This window comes from Phyllobates terribilis, unplaced genomic scaffold, assembly GCF_046119375.1.
Source record: "Phyllobates terribilis strain yellow unplaced genomic scaffold, ASM4611937v1 Scaffold_61__1_contigs__length_8056638, whole genome shotgun sequence".
Taxonomy (NCBI): domain Eukaryota; kingdom Metazoa; phylum Chordata; class Amphibia; order Anura; family Dendrobatidae; genus Phyllobates; species Phyllobates terribilis.
Genome location: NW_027362821.1, coordinates 2933639 through 2956454, shown reverse-complemented (window position 1 = coordinate 2956454; position 22816 = coordinate 2933639). Strand labels below are relative to the sequence as shown.

At 45.6% G+C, this 22816-nt stretch overlaps 1 protein-coding gene across 1 annotated transcript; it reads left to right on the top strand.

Annotated features, from left to right (window-relative positions):
- Positions 1-916: 916 nt before the first annotated feature.
- On the top strand, positions 917-20930 carry LOC141192434 (uncharacterized). Its single transcript, XM_073661958.1, has 7 exons — positions 917-1001; positions 5974-6123; positions 6253-6432; positions 6516-6639; positions 6723-6820; positions 7018-7108; positions 16541-20930. Exons 2-7 carry the CDS (start codon positions 6031-6033, stop codon positions 17575-17577), a joined length of 1623 nt encoding a protein of 540 aa, XP_073518059.1. The 5' UTR covers positions 917-1001; positions 5974-6030; the 3' UTR covers positions 17578-20930.
- Positions 20931-22816: the final 1886 nt, after the last annotated feature.

The following is a 22816-nucleotide window of genomic DNA, read 5'->3' as shown; positions in this document are numbered from 1 at the left end:
CTGTGGGAAACACAGGCTCTGATCGGCGGTGAGATTGTTATCACCGGTCAGAGCGCTGCGGACTCACGCTGTTAGATGAAGTCCGTCTCCAGGATCCATGCCCGATCACTAGATGTTTGGAACAAACCCCGAACTTTACTGTTCGGGTTCACCCATCTCAACTAACGAGCAAGCAAATTGCTAATAAAATACAACAATAAGATCGACGTAACCGGTGCCAACCGAACCTGGGGATTCTACAGCTGTATACAGCGTACACACACAACTCCGTTCCGTACTCACATGGCTCTGCTCCGTACACCTCATACACACACTGTTCAGCTCCGCACACATTATACACGCGCGGCTCCGCTCCGTACGCCTCGTACACGCGCTGCTCCGCTCCGTACGCCTCGTACACGCGCGGCTCTGCTCCGTACACCTCGCACACACGCGGCTCTGCTCCGTACACCTCGTACACACGCGGCTCCGCTCCGTACACCTCGTACACACGCGGCTCTGCTCCGTACACCTCGTCCACACGCAGCTCCGCTCCGTACACCTCGTACACACGCGGCTCAGCTCCATACACCTCGTACACACGCGGCTCCGCTCCGTACACCTCGTACACACGCAGCTCCGCTCCGTACACCTCGTACACACGCGGCTCTGCTCCGTACACCTCGTACACACGCGGCTCTGCTCCGTACACCTCGTACACACGCGGCTCTGCTCCGTACACCTCGTACACACACGGCTCTGCTCCGTACACCTCGTACACACACGGCTCTGCTCCGTACACCTCGTACACACGCGGCTCTGCTACATCCACACTGTAAACCCCTCCTGACCCCACACATAAACTTCAGCTCATCCAGCACCATGACAACCAGCACAGCAGAGTCCTGCATCCTCTGAGGCCCCTGATCATGTGACCCCTGACTCCTCCCCTCCTGTGACCTCATCACAGCTCCTGTGCGCACAGAGCAGCCATATATGTGGTGGCGGCTCTGCAGCTGGAGGTATGTGGAGACCCCCCATTACTGGGCGCAGGGGGCATTAACCCCTTCAGCACGGAGACTCTTTTGGGGTCTTGTGTTGCCCCTTTATAAGAATCTTAAGGTTTTTGTTCTGTTTCCTGTAATAGATACATACGACCCAACTATGGAGACAGGAAGGGAGGAAACGTATTGTTCTCATAGTACAGAACCCCTTTACTGGCCCCACAGTATAATGCCCTCATTATGCCCCTTATGCAGTATGTATGATGCCCCCCACAGTGTAATGCCCCCATTATGCCCCTTATGCAATAAGTATGATACCCCCACAGTGTAATGCCCCCATTATACCTCTAATGCAGGATGTATGATGCCCCCACACAGTGTAATGCCCCCATTATGCCCCTTATGCAGGATGTATGATGCCCCCACACAGTGTAATGCCCCCATTATGCCCCTTATGCAGGATGTATGATGCCCCCCACAGTGTAATGCCCCTTATACCGTGTGTATGATGCCCCACACAGTGTAATGCCCCCATTATGCCCCTTATGCAGTATGTATGATGCCCCCACACAGTGTAATGCCTCCATTATGCCCCTTATGTAGTATGTATGATGCCCCCACACAGTGTAATGCCCCCATTATGCCCCTTATGCAGTATGTATGATGCCCCCACACAGTGTAATGCCTCCATTATGCCCCTTATGTAGTATGTATGATGCCCCCACACAGTGTAATGCCCCCATTATGCCCCTTATGCAGTATGTATGATGCCCCCACACAGTGTAATGCCCCCATTATGCCCCTTATGCAGTATGTATGATGCCCCCACACAGTGTAATGCCCCCATTATGCCCCTTATGCAGGGTGTATGATGACCCCCACAGTGTAATGTTCCCGCGGTATCGCCTGAGGTCTTGCAGTTGGAATAATCCCTCTGGAGTTGGTTTCCCTCTGCCTGCTCCCCTACATGTATACCCTCGAGCATGTATACAGGCATGTAGGGGAGCAGGCCTTACTAGATATTGAGGCTTTGTACAGTAATATGCCGCATGAGGATGGTATCAGAGGAGTAAGACATTTCTTGAAATCGAGATCAGTAGAGTGTAGCAGACATAATGACTTCATGGAGGATCTTCTAAAATTCACTCTTACACATAACTTCTTTCTTTTTGACAGTAAGTACTTTCACCAGCTCAGGGGTACTGCGATGGGGACCTGCTGTGCCCCCTCATATGCTAACCTATTCCTGGGCTGGTGGGAGGAAAATACAATATTCATAGATGATCATAAGTGGTGGCATCCATATATTGGGGTTTAGTATAGATATATTGACGACATTTTTATCATCTGGTCAGGAACGAGTGAAAAGTTTCTTGAATTTGTCAGGGAACTCAATATCGATAGAGTGGGCCTGAGATTTATGTCAGAGTTTAAATATTACCAGTTGCCTTTGCTGGATGTACTAATCAAGAGTGAAGGGGATGGGACCCTAGGGACACTCATCTACCATAAACCTACAAGCACTAATAAACTATTGAAGTGGGATAGTCACTACCCCATCCTCATTAAAAAAAGCAATATCCTTGGGCCAATTTTTACGGTTGAGAAGAGACTGCTCTAATGTCACAGATTTTAATATACAGTCAATAGACATGAACACCAGATTCATGGAAAAGGGTACCCACAATACATTTTGGATTCCACACGATTGTTTGCAGAAAATCAGGAGAGACAGACATTCCTCCTTACCTAACCAAGAGAGCAAGAAAAAGATGGGATAACACGAGTAATAGGAACTTATCACAATCAGAGTGACCATATCTTTAATATCCTCAGAAAACCCTGGCCAACCGGGACCTGAGGGTGCTGTGGGTTCTACTCCCACAATAACTTTCAGAAAGGGTTGGTCAATTAGGGACCATTTAGTGCATAGTTTCTATAAAAACCTGCACCCAAGTGGACTTGGCTGGATAGAAGAGTCTGCGGTTTCTTTAGATGTGAAGAATGTTGTACATGTAATTGGATGAGACCATGTAAATCTTTCTTGAGTTCCTCTACAGGTGAAACCTTTTTCCAGAGGGATTATTCCAACTGTAAAACCTTAGGACTTGTATATGTGGCCACATGCACCTGCCTCCTAGATTATGTATGAACGACCAAGAGGCAGTCTAGGAGGAGGGTGGGGGAGGGGGCATTTGGGTAATTTATGCCATGGTCAGGACACCCCAATTAGTGAGACACATGAACAGTGCACATCGAGGTGAAACCGGAAACATCTCGTTTTGTATCATTGCGGCGGTTAAACCCAATGTGAGAGGAGGTGATCACAATAGATGTATCAAAAAGGAAAGAGAGTGGATTTCCAGACTGGATCCACAAGCCCCTAAGGTACTCAAGGAGCAAATTTCCTATGCCTGTTTTGTGTGAATACATCCATATTCTGATTTACATTTTTGGATTTTATATTCTACCCATTGCTACTCAGTTTCCTGAGAATGGGGATCACATATTGTTTTACTTCATGAAGAGATCTGAGCTTCTATATCAGAATTATTTCTTATTAGTTATATCCCACTTATACTATTTAGTAACTAACAAGTGTGGTGATCCTTGTGTATCTCTAATTATGCAATAGGGGTCAAATTTGACCATTTAGAAATTTACTGTGGGCCACCATCCCATATTTTCTAGAAGTAGATCTACATGCCTATTGTATGATGGGAGGATGTGCAATACTTGTTGTTAGTCTCCCATGATGCTGATCTCAGAGAGAAGATTTTTCATTTGATGGAATGCGATCCAATACCATATGCACTCCGGTGTGGAGCGCAGACATCTGGGCATGCGCAATCGTGGACAATGATCCTAGATTCGCTCCGGCGTGGAATGATAAGTACGGGCATGCGCAGTCACAGGTACGAGTGGAGCGGCGGCAATCAGTTTATCTGGTGTTTCAGCATAAAGCACGTCACTTCCCGACATGCACATTAGGTGATGGACATTATCGGACCTCTAGCTCATGAGAAGTAGCGCAGGTGCTGTACATTATTGTAGACAGACTCCATTTTGTATATCCTGTGACAATTCAACTCTAGGAATGGGAATGGGCCTCCTAGTCTGGGAGGGGTTTTGGATGAATTGGGCTATTTAAACATGGACACCTGGCTATTAGGCACACTATGCTGAATATCATGAATTATTATCCCTGTATCAAGCCTCCTGATGAACCTGTTGGGGAAACGCGTTGAGGCTTATTATTGAAACATTGTCTAAGTACCATACCCTTTCCTTTATACATATTGTAGGGGTTTTACTCACTTGGATGCGACAGGAGGAAAACAGGAGGCATGTTCCTTTAAAAGTTCATGTGGGTTTATTGCTTCATAAACCTAGAAGCCAAACAAAAAAGCAAATAGCCTTTAGATCAGGCAAACAAAGTAAATGTCCTTAACAGGTCTCTGCTCAGCCAGGCTTGTGTAGTACACAAGCTGGAGTAGCATCCAGTGTCCTGGCTTGGTCTGAAGACAAACATACACAGGAGGCCTTCTCCCTCCAAACACACAGACCATGTGCCAAACAACAATCTTCATTTTATAGGCCGTTAACCACACCCAAAGGTGGTTAGCTGGACCCGCCTATTCTCTCCTAGCTACCGGTAAATCAGCTCCCAGGTGCACCAAACGATCCTCTTAGTGCTGCACGTCACAGGGCACTTCTTCCCGACTACCGGATCAAATTCTGTGGTTTTTTCACCGGTACCATAGTGGCTGTGTGGGCTACTGCTATGGATGATACACTCCTAACTATCCAACTATCATATGGTAAAAATCTCATAGGTCCTGTATTTCTTAGTATCTGCACGAAGAATAGGGCTAAGTGAGTATTTATTAAAGGGAATCCACTCCACCGACTACCCCACGGCCAGCAAGCATCGGAATTTTCATTGAATAAAAAGCCATTTCACAGCAAACAGATCTCTAATATGAGGCATACAGGTAAGTATAGATTCACATTTCTATCACCTGTATGCCCATATTAGATGTTGGATAAGTCCCAGCGGGTGACAAATTAACTTTAATCAGCCGTGGGGTAGTTGGTAGAGTGGATTCCCTTTAATAAATACTCACTTAGCCCCATTCTTCATGCAGATACTAATTAATCCAGGACCTATGAGATTTTTACTACATGATAGTTGGATAGATAGGGACGTATCATCCATAGCACTATGGTGCCCGTGAAAAAAGACAGAATTTGAGCTTGGTTTAAGTAGGTATCCATGCAGCACAAAAATGCATGTTTACTATGGCAATAAATCAGAAGAAAAATGATCATAAACCATGCTGTAAATAAATAAATAAAAAGCAAAAGTGCATTTAAATAATATAGGGTTCTTAGCACTGTATTTGATCAAAAATAGCATGAAAGCTATCCCACCATGGCAAGGTGCACCCATTCGAGATAGTCCTACTCTGTATAATATTAAAACCTTACCATGTGTCAGCCTCAAACTTCTGTGTGTGAATCAGACATGAGATCTAACATGATAGAAGATTACAGTCCGGGGAAGACGGGAAACATTCATATAGACAACTGGTGGAGATGTAGTCAGTGAAGCACTCTGGCCAAATATGTTTCTAGAGCCGTAGTAGATGATGAATATGTCGTCCTCATCATGAAGTAGTTACTTCTCATGTCACGTGTAATGAATATCTTCTGCAGTATTGATAGTGCCGATTGTCTGTAAATGAGACGAGAATTAGCTTTATGGAAGATGAATCTTTGAGAAAGTGTTCAGCTGCAGACTCCAAGGAAGAAACTGCTTGTTGTCTGTGGCCTAAAATATATAGGTTTTATTACTAGATGTAAATAAGAAAACTAAATACTGTAAAATAATATATCTCCTCATATGTTTCCCTTTATTATCTCCAGTAATTGTATTATTACACAGGACTTTTATGATGTTACATAGGCTCATCATCTTCTCATTTAGGTCCCTACAATATCAGATCCTCTCAGTGAAGATCTTCCATTTAAGAGAATTTTTCTTATGGACCCATCAAAGATGGATATGGACAGAGACAAGATGGCGAAGAGGATATTACATCTCACCCTGGAGATCCTCTTCCAGCTTACTGGAGAGGTGAGAGATTATGATGACGTCACATTACATCATTCTTATCTATGGGAATAACAGATGGACAGAACTGGAGAGGTGAGGACTCTGGAAATGTCTGAAGTGAGATTTAATAATGTGTCTCTCCATAACCAGGATTACATAGTAGTGAAGAAGACCTCTAGTGGGCGCTACCAGGCCCCTGTATCTGAGGGATGGGAAAGACCCCTGAGCCCAATCACAGGGCCTCCATCTCACCTCTTGATTCATGAGGACATCAATGACCAGAAGATCCTAGAACTCGGCTACAAGATGATTGAGCTGCTGACTGGAGAGGTGACACTGCTGGGAATACTGGGACATTACACATTAATGCTATGAAAGGATCGGGGGTATGACTGTATGATTGTATGTGTCAGGTTCCTATAAGATGTCAGGATGTTGCTGTCTATTTCTCCATGGAGGAGTGGGAGTATTTAGAAGGACACAAAGATTTGTACAAAGACGTCATGATGGAGGTTCCCCAGCCCCTCATATCACCAGGTAATAGACAGGGCTAAATACACACGGTCTATAATGATCTGTATGTAAAGAATGAATTCAGTCCCTGTATGTGTTTCCTCCAGATCTATCCAGTAAGAGGACAACACCAGAGAGATGTCCCCGTCCTCTTCTACCACAGGACTGTAAACAAGAAGAGCCCAATGTTCCTCAGGATCATCAGGTAGATGGAGAGAAGGTGTCATGAGATCTCCCCTATGATGTGTAGACGGCTGTCAAGGTCTTGTGTTCAGTCTTGTTTTATCCACCAGTATTATATGTTTTATACTTGTGTAATGAGAACGGTGGAGATGGCAGGATTAGAGCTGATCATAGATGTGACTTCTCATCTGTCTGTGACTTTTACAATATTTGTTTCAGGGTGAAGATCTGACACATATTAACACTACAGAGACATATGTGAGGGGTGATGAGCGGTGTAAAGAGGAAATTCCTACATATGACTACCCAGGTGAGTAATAACCACTAAACTCAGAGAAGTCACAGATTCTTCTCAGTCACCGGCTGTGGCTGCTTTATCAGTGGTGTAGTCCGGCCGTATCACAATCATGTGATCACCATTTTGCCTCTAGATCACAACATTCTCTTCCACCCAAAACTGTTCAAATGATTTTGAGCATTAAAACCCTTTTCCATAGAACTTACAACCTGGAGGATCCACCTACCCCCTGGGATTAGTAGACGCTGATCTATAAACTACAAAGCCAAATGACCGCATACATAGAATTTGCTGACAAGTTAGAAAATCACTTGATGAAAAATATTACGATGAGCCTGTAAGAGAAAGCGGAGGGTAATGATGCTGTTGGCTTCCTAGATCCCTGATATCTTATTGGATGAATCTACCTTCTCTCCCTTCTGTGCTGCTGAATGAGCTCATATGGTCCCTACAAGACCAGGTCCAGTCTTTCTGGCCAAACTTCACTTTTATGATCTACAACATTAAATGTGCAGTGAGGGCTAAGTGTGAATTTCTCTACAATAACAGCAGAGTTTCCCTTTATCCTGATTTTTCAATTTATTTTAAAACCGACTAACTTCAAACAGGATTGTGATAAACTACATAAAAAACATAACACCTGTGCCATGATATATCTCTAAGCTAAATTTAAGACACCTCAGCTCTGCACTATTATAAAAAGTTCTCTTTGAATGTCTAATATTTCTTCTTGAAATTCATCTGACAGAAAATATTGTCCCTTACGATAGTTTAGATTCCCAAGAGCCACCGAGCCCCATACTCCAATTACCCCAGAGAGGTTTCACCACTAGTTACTCATTTATTACTGATGGAGACTGTTGAGATTGGTCATTTCAGTAGATGTGTTATTGTCTGTACTCACAGTTTTGACTACAGTAATTAGTGCCAAAAATACTCTGATTTAACCCCTTCCTACAGCCAGTTTTGTGTTCCTATCTGGGCCCATTTTTCAAATCTGACGTGTGTCACTTTATGTGGTGATAACTTTGGAATTCTTCACAAAGGATAATAGGAAACAAATGGACCTTACAAATAATATTTCAACTTCTCTTGAATGTGACACTACCCCATATACGGTTGTATCCTACTGTCTGGGCACATGGCAGGTTAAGAAGGGAAGGAGCGCCATTTAGCTATTAGGAATGCAGATCTTGATAAAATAGTTCACAGACACAATGTATTGGGGGCACTGTTCGTTGTCACCTGGCAGCTCAAAAGATGGCTACCACAAACAGGCTTGGCGCTATCTACTCCATTTTCCAGATCCCAGGGATTACTTTGTGGCTTGGGCCTTGGTGTTACCTGCTGTTCTGTGGTGTGAGATGGGAAGAAGAATAGTTAGGTAGCCGGGTCAGATCCATGAGGGCAGAGAAAATACAAAATCAGAAGACGCAAGAGTAGTCAGTAAACGGGCCGGGGTCACAACAGGAATCAAATACACAAGCCGGGAGCTGAGCACAGAGGACTGAACCAGAGGAGGACAAGGCTGTATCTGGCAGCTTCCCGCAATATGCTTTCAGCTTTAGTAGGGTGCGGTGCTTTCCAAATGGCTGAAGTAGGGAGCAGATTAATCCAACGGGACAGCACACACACCTATACTGCCAGACTGGATGGTACTACAGGTCCCAAGCTACCTAATCTTACTGGCTGGACAGAGCCTGCTCCGCCCAGGGCTTCTGGTTATGACGTCTCCTCCATCACCAGCGCCACCTGCAGGATGAATAAGGCGGCTCCTGGTGACAGAAGCAGACGTCGCAGGAGCAGATGCCAGAGGAGATAGGACACACCATTTACAGAAGCCCTAATATGACAAAATGGTAGAAAACTAGAGCAGTAGAAATCCCCATAAAGTGACTCCATTTTGGAAATTATAACCCTCAGTGAAATTATCTATAGGAGTAGGGACTATTTTGACTCCACAGTGTTTTTCTGGATATTAGCACGCGGTGGATGCTGGAGAGTGAAAATTACAAATATATAATTTCATTACCCAACACATAGTGCCCAGATTGTGCTCCAGGAGACACACACCATCAATTAAGTAGGTTCTTCTCACTATAGTAATGTCAAATACATGGAGGCTAAATGTGGTTTGGGCGCACTGCAAGGCTCAGAAGTGAGGGGGAGATCTGACTTTGGGAGAGTGGATATTGCTGGATTGGTTTATGGAAGCCATGTTGCTTTTCAAAAGCCTTTGAGCCACTAATAATGTGGAAACCTATGATTTTCCACTGACAGATGATGGACCTGAGTGGGGACTTGTTTTTTGTGAGATGAGTAGAAGTTTTTATTGATATTATTTTTGCCTACATAACATTGTTTGGTGGCTTCTTATTCCATATTTGGGAGGCAGAATTAACAAACAGTTGAACACCACGATCCACTGGTTCATCGTATGAGGTTTTCTATTAGACTGTGAACTGTTATTGTCTTGGTGAATAATGACGGCTAACATAAGGCAAAATTTTTAAAAAATCTCTGAAAAAGATACAGCCTTACCAACACCAAATCATATAACAAATGCACTAGCAGGATGCAGTAGACCCCCATGATAAAGGTGGGGGCAGCGCAGGTGCAAAATACTTATGGAGCAATCACTCACAAACCTACCAATTCATGGAGGGGGTGGTTGCCTAGTATTAAAGACTAGATGGTGGCCCGATTCTAACGTATCGGGTATTCTAGAATATGTCTCCCGACGGTGGCGTACTTATTTTAAATCTGGCGCCAATTGGCCGGAGACCGTGTTTAAATTTGGAGCTGATATCGCTGATTGGTCGCGACCGGCAGCTGCGACCAATCAGCGAACCGTGTTAGTGAGGACCGGGCAATTATAGTGAGGACTTATAATGCCCCATGCAGGATGTAACATCCCCTCCCTCTCTTATAATGCGCCATGCAGGATGTCCCTTGTCCCCCCCCACCATATAATGCCCCAAGCAGGATGTCACATCCCCCCTTCCATTATAATGGCCCATGCAGGATGTCACCCCCCCTCCCTTATAATGCCTCATGCAGGAAGTCACATCCCCCTTCCCTTATAATGCCCCATGCAGGAAGTCACATCCCCCCTTTATAATGCCCCATGCAGGAAGTCACCTCCCTATAATGCCCCATGCAGGAACTCACATCCCCTCCATATAATGCCCCATGCAGGATGTCACATCCCCCTTTCCATTATAATGGCCCATGCAGGATGTCACCCCCCCTCCCTTATAATGCCCCATGCAAGAAGTCACACCCCCCCTCCCTTATAATGCCCCATGCAGGAAGTCACATCCCCCCATATAATGCCCCATGCAGGAAGTCACATCCCCCCCATATAATGCCCCATGCAGGAGGTCACATCCCCCCGCATATAATGGCCCATGCAGGATGTCACCCCCCTCCTTTATAATGCCCCTTGCAGGATGTCACATCCCCTCCCTCTCTTATAATGCCCCATGCAGGATGTCACATCCCCCTTTCCATTATAATGGCCCATGCAGGATGTCACCCCCCCTCCCTTATAATGCCCCATGCAGGGTCACATCCCCCCTCCCTTATAATGCCCCATGCAGGAAGTCACATACCCCCCATATAATGCCCCATGCAGGAAGTCACCTCCCTTATAATGCCCCATGCAGGAAGTCACATCCCCCCCCCATATAATGCCTCATGCAGTATGTCACATCCCCCCTTCCATTATAATGGCCCATGCAGGATGTCACCCCACCCCCCCCTTATAATGCCCCATGCAGGAAGTCACACCCCCCCTCCCTTATAATGCCCCATGCAGGAAGTCACTTCCCCCCATATAATGCCCCATGCAGGATGTCACCCCCCCTTATAATGCCCCATGCAGGGTGTCACCCCCCCTGTTTAATGCCTTATGCAGGATGTCACCCCCCCCCTTATAATGCCCCATGCAGGAAGTCACATCCCCCCTCCCTTATAATGCCCCATGCAGGAAGTCACATCCGCCCCAAATAATGCCCCATGCAGGAAGTCACATCCCCCCCATATAATGACCCATGCAGGAAGTTATATCCCCCCAATATAATGGCTCATGCAGGATGTTACCCCCCTTATAATGCCCCATGCAGGAAGTCACATCCCCCCTCCCTTATAATGCCCCATGCAGGAAGTCACATCCCCCCATATAATGCACCATGCAGGAAGTCACAACCCCCCCATATAATGCCCCATGCAGGAAGTCACATCCCCCCCATATAATGCCCCATGCAGGATGTCACCCCCCCTGTTTAATGCCCTATGTAGGATGTCACCCCCCCCATATAATGCCCCATGCAGGAAGTCACACCCCCCCTCCCTTATAATGCCCCATGCAGGAAGTCACATCCCCCCCTTATAATGCCCCATGCAGGAAGTCACATCCCCTCCCTCTCTTATAATGCACCATGCAGGATGTCCCTTGTCCCCCCCCACCATATAATGCCCCATGCAGGATGTCACATCCCCCCTTCCATTATAATGGCCCATGCAGGATGTCACCCCCCCTCCCTTATAATGCCTCATGCAGGAAGTCACATCCCCCTTCCCTTATAATGCCCCATGCAGGAAGTCACATCCCCCCTTTATAATGCCCCATGCAGGAAGTCACCTCCCTATAATGCCCCATGCAGGAACTCACATCCCCTCCATATAATGCCCCATGCAAGATGTCACATCCCCCTTTCCATTATAATGGCCCATGCATGATGTCACCCCCCCTCCCTTATAATGCCCCATGCAAGAAGTCACATCCCCCCTCCCTTATAATGCCCCATGCAGGAAGTCACATCCCCCCCATATAATGCCCCATGCAGGAAGTCACCTCCCTTACAATGCCCCATGCAGGAAGTCACATCCCCCATATAATGCCCCATGCAGGATGTCACATCCCCCCTTCCATTATAATGGCCCATGCAGGATGTCACCCCCCCTCCCTTATAATGCCCAATGCAGGAAGTCACATCCTCCCTCCCTTATAATGCCCCATGCAGGAAGTCACATCCCCCCCTTTATAATGCCCCATGCAGGAAGTCACATCCCCCCCATATAATGCCCCATGCAGGAGGTCACATCCCCCCCATATAATGGCCCATGCAGGATGTCACCCCCCTCCCTTATAATGCCCCATGCAGGATGTCACATCCCCTCCCTCTCTTATAATGCACCATGCAGGAAGTCACATCCCCCCTCCCTTATAATGCCCCATGCAGGATGTCACATCACCCTTTCCATTATAATGGCCCATGCAGGATGTCACCCCCCCTCCCTTATAATGCCCCTTGCAGGGTCACATCCCCCCTCCCTTATAATGCCCCATGCAGGAAGTCCCATACCCCCCATATAATGCCCCATGCAGGAAGTCACCTCCCTTATAATGCCCCTTGCAGGAAGTCACATCCCCCCATATAATGCCTCATGCAGTATGTCACATCCCCCCTTCCATTATAATGGCCCATGCAGGATGTCACCCCCCCCCCCTTATAATGCCCCATGCAGGAAGTCACATCCCCCCCTCCCTTATAATGCCCCATGCAGGAAGTCACTTCCCCCCATATAATGCCCCATGCAGGATGTCACCCCCCCTTATAATGCCCCATGCAGGGTGTCATCCCCCCCTGTTTAGTGCCCTATGCAGGATGTCACCCCCCCTTATAATGCCCCATGCAGGATGTCACATCCCCCCTCCCTTATAATGCCCCATGCAGGAAGTCACATCCCCCCCCAAATAATGCCCCATGCAGGAAGTCACATCCCCCCCATATAATGCCCCATGCAGGAAGTTATATCCCCCCAATATAATGGCCCATGCAGGATGTTACCCCCCTTATAATGCCCCATGCAGGAAGTCACATCCCCCCTCCCTTATAATGCCCCATGCAGGAAGTCACATCCCCCCATATAATGCACCATGCAGGAAGTCACATCCCCCCCATATAATGCCCCATGCAGGAAGTCACATCCCCCATATAATGCCCCATGCAGGATGTCACCCCCCCTGTTTAATGCCCTATGCAGGATGTCACCCCCCCATATAATGCCCCATGCAGGAAGTCACATGCCCCCCTCCCTTATAATGCCCCATGCAGGAAGTCACATCCCCCCCTTATAATGCCCCATGCAGGAAGTCACATCCCCCCCTTATAATGCCCCATGCAGGAAATCACATCCCCCCCATATAATGCCCCATGCAGGAAGTCACATCCCTCCCATATAATGCCCCATGCAGGAAGTCACATCCCCCCCATATAATGGACCATGCAGGATGTCACCCCCCTTATAATGCCCCATGCAGGATGTCACCCTCCCCCCTGTTTAGTGCCCTATGCAGGATGTCACCTCCCCCTCCCTTATAATGCCCCATGCAGGAAGTCACATCCCCCCCTCCCTTATAATGCCCCATGCAGGAAGTCACAACCCCCCCATATAATGCCCCATGCAGGAAGTCACATCCCCCCATATAATGGCCCATGCAGGATGTCATCCCCCCTCCCTTATAATTTCCCATGCAGGATGTCACATCCCCTCCCTCTCTTATAATGCGCCATGCAGGAAGACACATCCCCTCCACCCTTATAATGCCCCATGCAGGAAGTCACATAACCCCCATATAATGCCCCATGCAGGAAGTTACCTCCCTTATAATGCCCCATGCAGGAAGACACATCCCCTCCACCCTTATAATGCCCCATGCAGGAAGTCACATAACCCCCATATAATGCCCCATGCAGGAAGTTACCTCCCTTATAATGCCCCATGCAGGATGTCACATCCCCTCCCTCTCTTATAATGCACCATGCAGGAAGTCACATCCCCCCTCCCTTATAATGCCCCATGCAGGATGTCACATCACCCTTTCCATTATAATGGCCCATGCAGGATGTCACCCCCCCTCCCTTATAATGCCCCTTGCAGGGTCACATCCCCCCTCCCTTATAATGCCCCATGCAGGAAGTCCCATACCCCCCATATAATGCCCCATGCAGGAAGTCACCTCCCTTATAATGCCCCTTGCAGGAAGTCACATCCCCCCATATAATGCCTCATGCAGTATGTCACATCCCCCCTTCCATTATAATGGCCCATGCAGGATGTCACCCCCCCCCCTTATAATGCCCCATGCAGGAAGTCACATCCCCCCCTCCCTTATAATGCCCCATGCAGGAAGTCACTTCCCCCCATATAATGCCCCATGCAGGATGTCACCCCCCCTTATAATGCCCCATGCAGGGTGTCATCCCCCCCTGTTTAGTGCCCTATGCAGGATGTCACCCCCCCTTATAATGCCCCATGCAGGATGTCACATCCCCCCTCCCTTATAATGCCCCATGCAGGAAGTCACATCCCCCCCCAAATAATGCCCCATGCAGGAAGTCACATCCCCCCCATATAATGCCCCATGCAGGAAGTTATATCCCCCCAATATAATGGCCCATGCAGGATGTTACCCCCCTTATAATGCCCCATGCAGGAAGTCACATCCCCCCTCCCTTATAATGCCCCATGCAGGAAGTCACATCCCCCCATATAATGCACCATGCAGGAAGTCACATCCCCCCCATATAATGCCCCATGCAGGAAGTCACATCCCCCATATAATGCCCCATGCAGGATGTCACCCCCCCTGTTTAATGCCCTATGCAGGATGTCACCCCCCCATATAATGCCCCATGCAGGAAGTCACATGCCCCCCTCCCTTATAATGCCCCATGCAGGAAGTCACATCCCCCCCTTATAATGCCCCATGCAGGAAGTCACATCCCCCCCTTATAATGCCCCATGCAGGAAATCACATCCCCCCCATATAATGCCCCATGCAGGAAGTCACATCCCTCCCATATAATGCCCCATGCAGGAAGTCACATCCCCCCCATATAATGGACCATGCAGGATGTCACCCCCCTTATAATGCCCCATGCAGGATGTCACCCTCCCCCCTGTTTAGTGCCCTATGCAGGATGTCACCTCCCCCTCCCTTATAATGCCCCATGCAGGAAGTCACATCCCCCCCTCCCTTATAATGCCCCATGCAGGAAGTCACAACCCCCCCATATAATGCCCCATGCAGGAAGTCACATCCCCCCATATAATGGCCCATGCAGGATGTCATCCCCCCTCCCTTATAATTTCCCATGCAGGATGTCACATCCCCTCCCTCTCTTATAATGCGCCATGCAGGAAGACACATCCCCTCCACCCTTATAATGCCCCATGCAGGAAGTCACATAACCCCCATATAATGCCCCATGCAGGAAGTTACCTCCCTTATAATGCCCCATGCAGGAAGTCACATCCCCCTCATATAATGCCTCATGCAGGATGTCACATCCCCCCTTCCATTATAATGCCCCATGCAGGAAGTCACATCCCCCCCCTCCCTTATAATGCTCCATGCAGGATGTCATCCCCCCCTCGCTTATAATGCCCCCTCCACAATGTGACACCCCCCCCACCTTACCATTTAATGCCCTATGCCCCCATACAATAAAAAAACGAAAAAAATCCAATACTCACCTCACTTCTTACCTGCTGCTGGCGCTGCTCCGGACTCCTCAAGCTCTGCACTGCCTGTGATGGCTTAGGAGAGAGCGCAGTGTAAAAACGTCACCGCGCCCTCTGACCTGAGACATCACAGAGCAGCAGCGGAAGAGACAGGAGTTGCTGCGGAAGCACGGGGAGAGGTAAGTATTGTGCCGGGTGCCGGGGCCCTGAGCAAGCGGGAGGGGAGGAGGGGGAGCGGGCGCTGACACCGGCACCGCACCGCTCATGGACCGGCGTCGCCGCTCCCCGGTCCTCCCTTCACACTTGCCGTCGGGAGATCAGCGGCCGTAGCCGCTGATCTCCCGACGGTAGCCGAATGGAGGTCAGCTTCGCCTCCGGTTGGGGTACTTATGTTGCCAGCAGCCGGCTGCATCGCCACTGACCTCCGTGCGGCAGATGAACCGCTAACGGCCGCCATCTTTTTCTGAAATCTCGCGTCGCTGATTGGCCGCGGCCGGACCAATCAGTGACGCGGGATTTCCTGAACAGACAGACGGGATAAGATAATTATATATATTAGATGCACACAGAAGAAGCTTGCATAGGACACCAGTCACACAGGCAGGTTTGATGCACAGTGTCTGGCTTAGCCTATTGATGATGCCCATAATATTAGATCAGGAAGGCTACCCAGCACTATATAAGTGCACCCACATGGACAGACACCCCAGTACACCCAACCAACACTAAATTGCTAGTGCATTTGTTATCTGATTTGGTGTTGGTAAGGCTGATTTTTCTGTGATGTTTTCTTGGTAAATAACTTTTACATAAAGTGCATTTTTACGGAGAGTTTAAGTAGAAATGTTCATCAATATAAATTTTAAGGATATGTTATTCATAAATAATAATTGGTTTTATTCTTTCCAGATGACTGTACCGAGAGATCAGAGGGACAGCTGAAATCAAGTTTTATCAGACATAAGATAACTCACACAGAGGAGAAGCCTTTTTCTTGTTCAGAATGTGGGAAATGTTTTAGCCATAACTCAGCTTTGGTTATACACCAGAGAACCCACACAGGAGAGAAGCCTTTTTCATGTTCAGAATGTGGAAAATGTTTTGGCCATAAATCAGCTTTAGTTAATCACCAGAGAACTCACACAGGGGAGAAGCCTTTTTCTTGTTCAGAATGTGAAAAATGTTTTAGCCAGAAATCAGGTTTGGTTAATCACCAAATAACTCACACAGGGGAGAAGCCTTTTTCCTGTTCAGAATGTGGGAATTTTTTAATTCAGAAATCAGCTTTGGTTAATCACCAGAGAACTCACACGGGGGAGAAGCCTTTTTCCTGTTCAGAATGTGGGAAATGTTTTAGCCAGAAATCAGATTTGGTTAATCACCAGAGGACTCACACAGGGGAGAAGCCTTTTTCCTGTTCAGAATGTGGAAAATGTTTTAGCCATAAATCAGATTTGGTTAATCACCAGAGAACTCACACAGGGCAGAAGCCTTTTTCTTGTTCAGAATGTGGGAAATGTTTTAGCCATAAATCAGCTTTGGTTAATCACCAGAGAACTCACACAGGGGAGAAGCCTTTTTCTTGTTCAGAATGTGGGAAATGTTTTAGCCAGAAATCAGTTTTGGTTAATCATCAGAGAACTCACACAGAGGAGAAGCCTTTTTCTTGTTCAGAATGTGAAAAATGTTTTAGCCAGAAATCAGCTTTGGTTAATCACCAAATAACTCACACAGGGGAGAACCCTTTTTCATGTTCAGAATGTGGGAAATGTTATGCAGATAAATCAACTCTTAACAAGCATCAGAGAACTCATACAAGGGAAAACACTTTTTCATGTTTAGAATGTGGGAAATGTTTTATACGGAAAGCGCATCTTGATGACCACCAGAGAGCCCACACAAGGGAGAAGCCTTTTTATGTTCAGAATGTGGGAAATGTTTTGTGAATAAATCATCACTTCTTAGTTACCAAAGTACTGACACACGAGAGAAGCCATTTTTATGTTCTTAATGTGGGAAATGGTTTCCTTGGAAATCAACTTTTTTTAAACATCAGAGAAGTCACACAGGGGAGAAGCCTTTTTCATTCTAATCTAAAATTGTATATTTTTAAAGGGGTTTTCCACTACTAGGACAACTTCTTCTCATTCCTCATGTTTGGCCTTGTTAAAATAAAAAACAATCATACGCACCTCCCATTCTGGCACCGTTCCATTGGTGTCACAACTTGCGTTTCCAGTGCTCACATAAGGTTGTTACATCACACAATCCTGCTCCTAATCAACGCCACCTTCAGACGTATTGAACATCAACAGGAAGGCCATGGCATGGACATAGCACCGAGAGAACGCACACACTGAAAACACTCTCTTCAGACCGTGTTCCTGGGGGAATTATAAGCAATTTACAGCCTCAAACATGACGTCCGATATAGGAAAGAAAGATGAGATTGGAGGTTAATCTGAGGTCCTCCACCTCTGTCAGCATGTCTGGTATGCAGCGTTTCTTATGGAAGGTCTTATCTTACTGCTCCGGAGCCATTACTGCCTCATCTCAGTGTGGTAAAAGAAGCAGTCTTAACCCTCATGATGCCAGACAGCTCCAGCCTGTAAGTCCTGCACCAACTTCTCTCTTAATGTCGGCCTCACAAGAAAAACGCTCCATACATCTCCCTGTACTCTCACCGAAACCCACATACTGAGCAATGCTTGCTTCACAGGGACATTTACCCCCCAGCCACAGGTTATTCTGATATGGAGAACGCCATAATTGATTTGTATTTCATATTGCGTCTATCCCTACTAAACAATAGATGCAGCAATATATACAAATGCTGGAGACCACGTACAAAACTGAAATACGTCCCCTCACTTCTAGCCTGTCACAGCTTACTGACAAGGTACAGAGATTAGAGGATAATGTCGTACAAGATGTGGGCCATCAAAATGCTCATAAATAAACAGTCCGTTTAATTTGGTTGATGACCATGAAAATCACAATAATATCTGGATAAGGGGTATACATGAAAGCATCAATGCACAAGCGATCATGCCAACACTATATCTATCCTGAATGATACTTGCTAAAAGAAGGGTATTGAAACCACTACTTGATGCTCTATTGAAAAATGGCCTGATGTACTTCTGCGGTACTCTTTCCAGCTGCAGGTCCGAAAAATGGAACATTGTATACTTTGAAAGATCAAAGTGACGAGACCTTTCTGTGATGTCCTGGACATTCCCAGAATCCATATATCTGACTGGCCACCTGCTCCACCATTGCCACAGAGTTCCAGCACGTCGCAGAAGGTGTTCAATGGATCAGGAACTTGATGGTGATGCAGCCAGACGAGAAAGGAACCTACCAATCACATGAACTCCTGAAATGAATATCTTCCCTGATGAGAGACAGTTTGCCGATGCTTACTTATCTCTTTAAGCATATAATAAGATATATGTAAATAGAGTTTTAGGTGCCACTCTTCCACTATACATAATGTCTCCGTTCATATCTTAGAACGGCATTTAAGTTGACTTCACATGATACTACTGTAATATCAGGCTGCATTACTTTACTCGCTATATATTCCATGGTTCCCACTAATAGGAAGCCTAGGACTGAAGGTTTGACTTACGCCTGTAAAGACAACCCCCAGTTAGGGACTTGCATTGGAATCTGCTTGTTTCGCAATTTCCTACTGTTTTGATATATTCATAATCTATACTTCTTAGACACTGAGAGGTAGACATTACTATCTACCGTCTATACTTCCTCTTTTCTCTTAACCTTTCTCTCTTCCATTCCCCCTTTTTTTCATATAATATGGCACAACTCAAAACTTGCTCATTGAATGTCAGAGGACTTAATGTTCCAGAGAAAGGAGCTCAAGTGTTTTATCGTAGGCATAAACAACACGTACATTTTCTCTTTCTTCAGGAGTCACACTTTAGAGGCGATCATATACTGTACCTCAGGTTACTAATAGATATTATTCATCTTGGCGTCCCAGAAAAATGCTGTTTTGAAGTCTAAGGTGCTGAGTATAGGCCGCCACAGATCACTGCCGCATACTATTGTAGAAACACTGTCTGACACGTAGAGGAGGTATGTGTTTAAGATCTCGATCTACTCCAAAATTTTGACTTTGGTAAACTGCTATCTCCCTAATTGTGACCAAATTAAGACAGGCCGTCAATACTTACTATTTGCTAAGGACCTTATCATCATTGGAGGTGACTTAAATTTTGTCTTGGATCCTTCTTTAGACGCTTCCCTGGGCTGGAGTCACCAGTCTAAATCACAATCAAAAGCTTTGCTAAACGTGCTCTGGTCTTTCCAACTGGTCGATATATGGAGGATACTACATCCAGACTTAAAGGATTGTACGTATTATTCTCCTTTACACAATACATATAGCCGTAGAGACTTTTCCTTAATAAGCCATCACTTGCTTACATGGAAACCTACATCTCACTATGATACTATGTTACATTTGGATAAATATCCTTTGATGGTTAAGACAAAATGGGAGGAGGATGTGGGTCCCTTATCTGAGGAGCAATGGGGGAAATACTGGATTTTGACACTGAAACTTTCATTGTCAGAGTCACAAAGATTGTGAATTCTTCTCATTCATAGAGTATATAGATACCCAAGTATTTTATTTAAAATTGAAATACAAACGGATGACACATGTCCTAGATGTGGTTAAAATGTTACCCACTTGATGCATATGAAGTGGGAATGTGTAAATATTGGCGACTACTGGAAGGGGGTGATCGATCTTGTACTATCTGTATTTGGGATATTACTTCAGTTGGAACCTAAAATCTGTATCCTAGGACTCCTGGGAGAGGACGTAGACCCAGACTCCCATATGGCAATAGGTAGCTCAGGAATATTATTCCAAGCCAGAAAGTTGTTGGCAGTACATTGGAAAGACAATTCTCCCCCAACGATAACAGAACTAAGATCCAGGATAAATAACACTCTATGCTTGGAAAGGGGATCTTATATTAATGGAACGCTCTCAAGAAATCCATACATATATGGGAGCAATGGTTAATTACCCCAGGTATTGCTTCAGAAATACTATACTGGACCATTTGTACATATCCCTGCAGTAAACCAGGAATTTATATCCTTATACATAAGGTGTCAGCAAATAATAATTGTCTCAGTCCACACAATTGTCCCTTCTTAGATATATTCTTTTTCTTTTGATGTCCCAATAGTGAAAATAAAGCAGTCAGGAAGTATTCAGATATTTATGTACAAATGTAAAATTACTATTCCAAAACCTTGTACTATAGAGCGATATTGGGATTTATATCATTGTAAACCGGTTCTTGAATTGTTACTGGTTTTTCTTTCTTATTATTTTTTTTGTCACAAAGTTTATATGACAAAAACAAAATGTTGGTCTTTCTTTCTTTTGTTAAATAAAAATGATCTGATTGAAAAAAAGAAAGGAGCGAAGGTCTTTAATAGATCAAACGTATACAAAATGCTGAGATCGCATGCGAAGGTACTCGTGGGGATTCACAGATAAATGTGGTCTCTCATTGGCAAGAAGGTTACATGCTTGGATGCAAAGGACATACGTATCCAAAATAAAAGGAGCACCGCGGCTATAAATTCATAACCCCACTGACATAGCGGAAGCATTTCATTGCTATTATAGCTCGCTATATAATATTCATGGACAATACCACTAATACTCTTGAAACAAAAATTGACAAATATATTATGGACACTGACTTTCCTTCCTTACAGACCCCTGAGCAGGAGACCCTAGACAAAGCTTTCACTGAGCAAGAGATAGGGAATGATTTAATGGCCTCTCCTATCGGGAAGAGCCCTGGGCCAGATGGATTCAATAATAGATTTTATAAGATGTTTGCACCTCTGTTATTACCTTTTTAACTAAAGTGTTCAATAAAATCTCAGAAGACCTTACCCACCAATCACTTGAAGCTTATATAATGGTTTTATCAAAGCCTGGAAAAGGACCAAATACTGTACCTGCCCTAATATTCATCCAATATTATTCATTAATGTAGACGTCAAAATATTTTCTAAAATAATTACAACACGGCTCTCCCACTATCTACCCTCAATTGTTAGCAACGATCAGGTTGGTTTTGTTAAGGTTAGAGAAGCTCGTGATAATATACAGTTTTATGAAAAAGTTTGGGCACCCCTATTAATCTTAAGCTTATTGTTTTATAAAAATTGGTGTTTTTGCAACAGCTATTTCAGTTTAATATATGTAATAACTGTTGGACACAGTAATGTTTCTGTCTTGAAATGATGTTTATTGTACTAACAGAAAATGAGCAATCTGCATTCAAACGAAATTTGACAGGTGCATAAGTATGGGCACCTCACCAGAAAAGTGACATTAATATTTAGTAGATCCTCCTTTTGCAAAAATAACAGCCTCTAGTCGCTTCCTGTAGCTTTTAATGAGTCCCTGGATCCTGGATGAAGGTATTTTTGACCATTCCTGTTTACAAAACAATTCCAGTTCAGTTAAGTTTGATGGTCGCCGAGCATGGACAGCCCTCTTCAAATGATCCCACAGATGGTCAATGATATTCAGGTCTGGGGACTGGGATGGCCATTCCAGAACATTGTAATTATTCCTCTGCATGAATGCCTGAGTAGATTTGGAGCGGTGTTTTGGATCATTGTCTTGCTGAAAGATCCATCCCCTGCGTAACTTCAACTTTATCACTGATTCTTGAACATTATTGTCAAGAATCTGCTGATACTGAGTGGAATCCATGCGTCCCTCAACTTTAACAAGATTCCCGGTGCCGGCATTGGCCACACAGCCCCAAAGCATGATTAAACCTCCACCAAATTTTACTGTGGGTAGCAAGTGTTTTTCTTGGAATGCTGTGTTTTTTTGCCGCCATGCATAACGCCTTTTTGTATGACCAAACAACTCAATCTTGGTTTCATCAGTCCACAGGACCTTCTTCCAAAAAGAAATTGGCTTCTCCAAATGTGCTTTTGGATACCTCAGCCGCCTCTGTTTGTGGCGTGCTTGCAGAAACGGCTTCTTTCGCATCACTCTCCCATACAGCTTCTCCTTGTGCAAAGTGCGTTGTATAGTTGACCGATGCACAGTGACACCATCTGCAGCAAGTTGATGCTGCAGCTCTCTGGAGGTGGTCT

What these genes read in the sequence shown, in the direction of transcription:
- LOC141192434 (XM_073661958.1), top strand. Translation starts at nt 6,031, where the DNA reads ATGGACCCATCAAAGATGGATATGGACAGAGACAAGATGGCGAAGAGG. An exon ending in CCAGCCCCTCATATCACCAG is followed by an intron (nt 6,640 to 6,722) that starts GTAATAGACAGG and finishes TGTTTCCTCCAG; the next exon opens with ATCTATCCAGTAAGAGGACA. An exon ending in ATGTTCCTCAGGATCATCAG is followed by an intron (nt 6,821 to 7,017) that starts GTAGATGGAGAG and finishes TATTTGTTTCAG; the next exon opens with GGTGAAGATCTGACACATAT.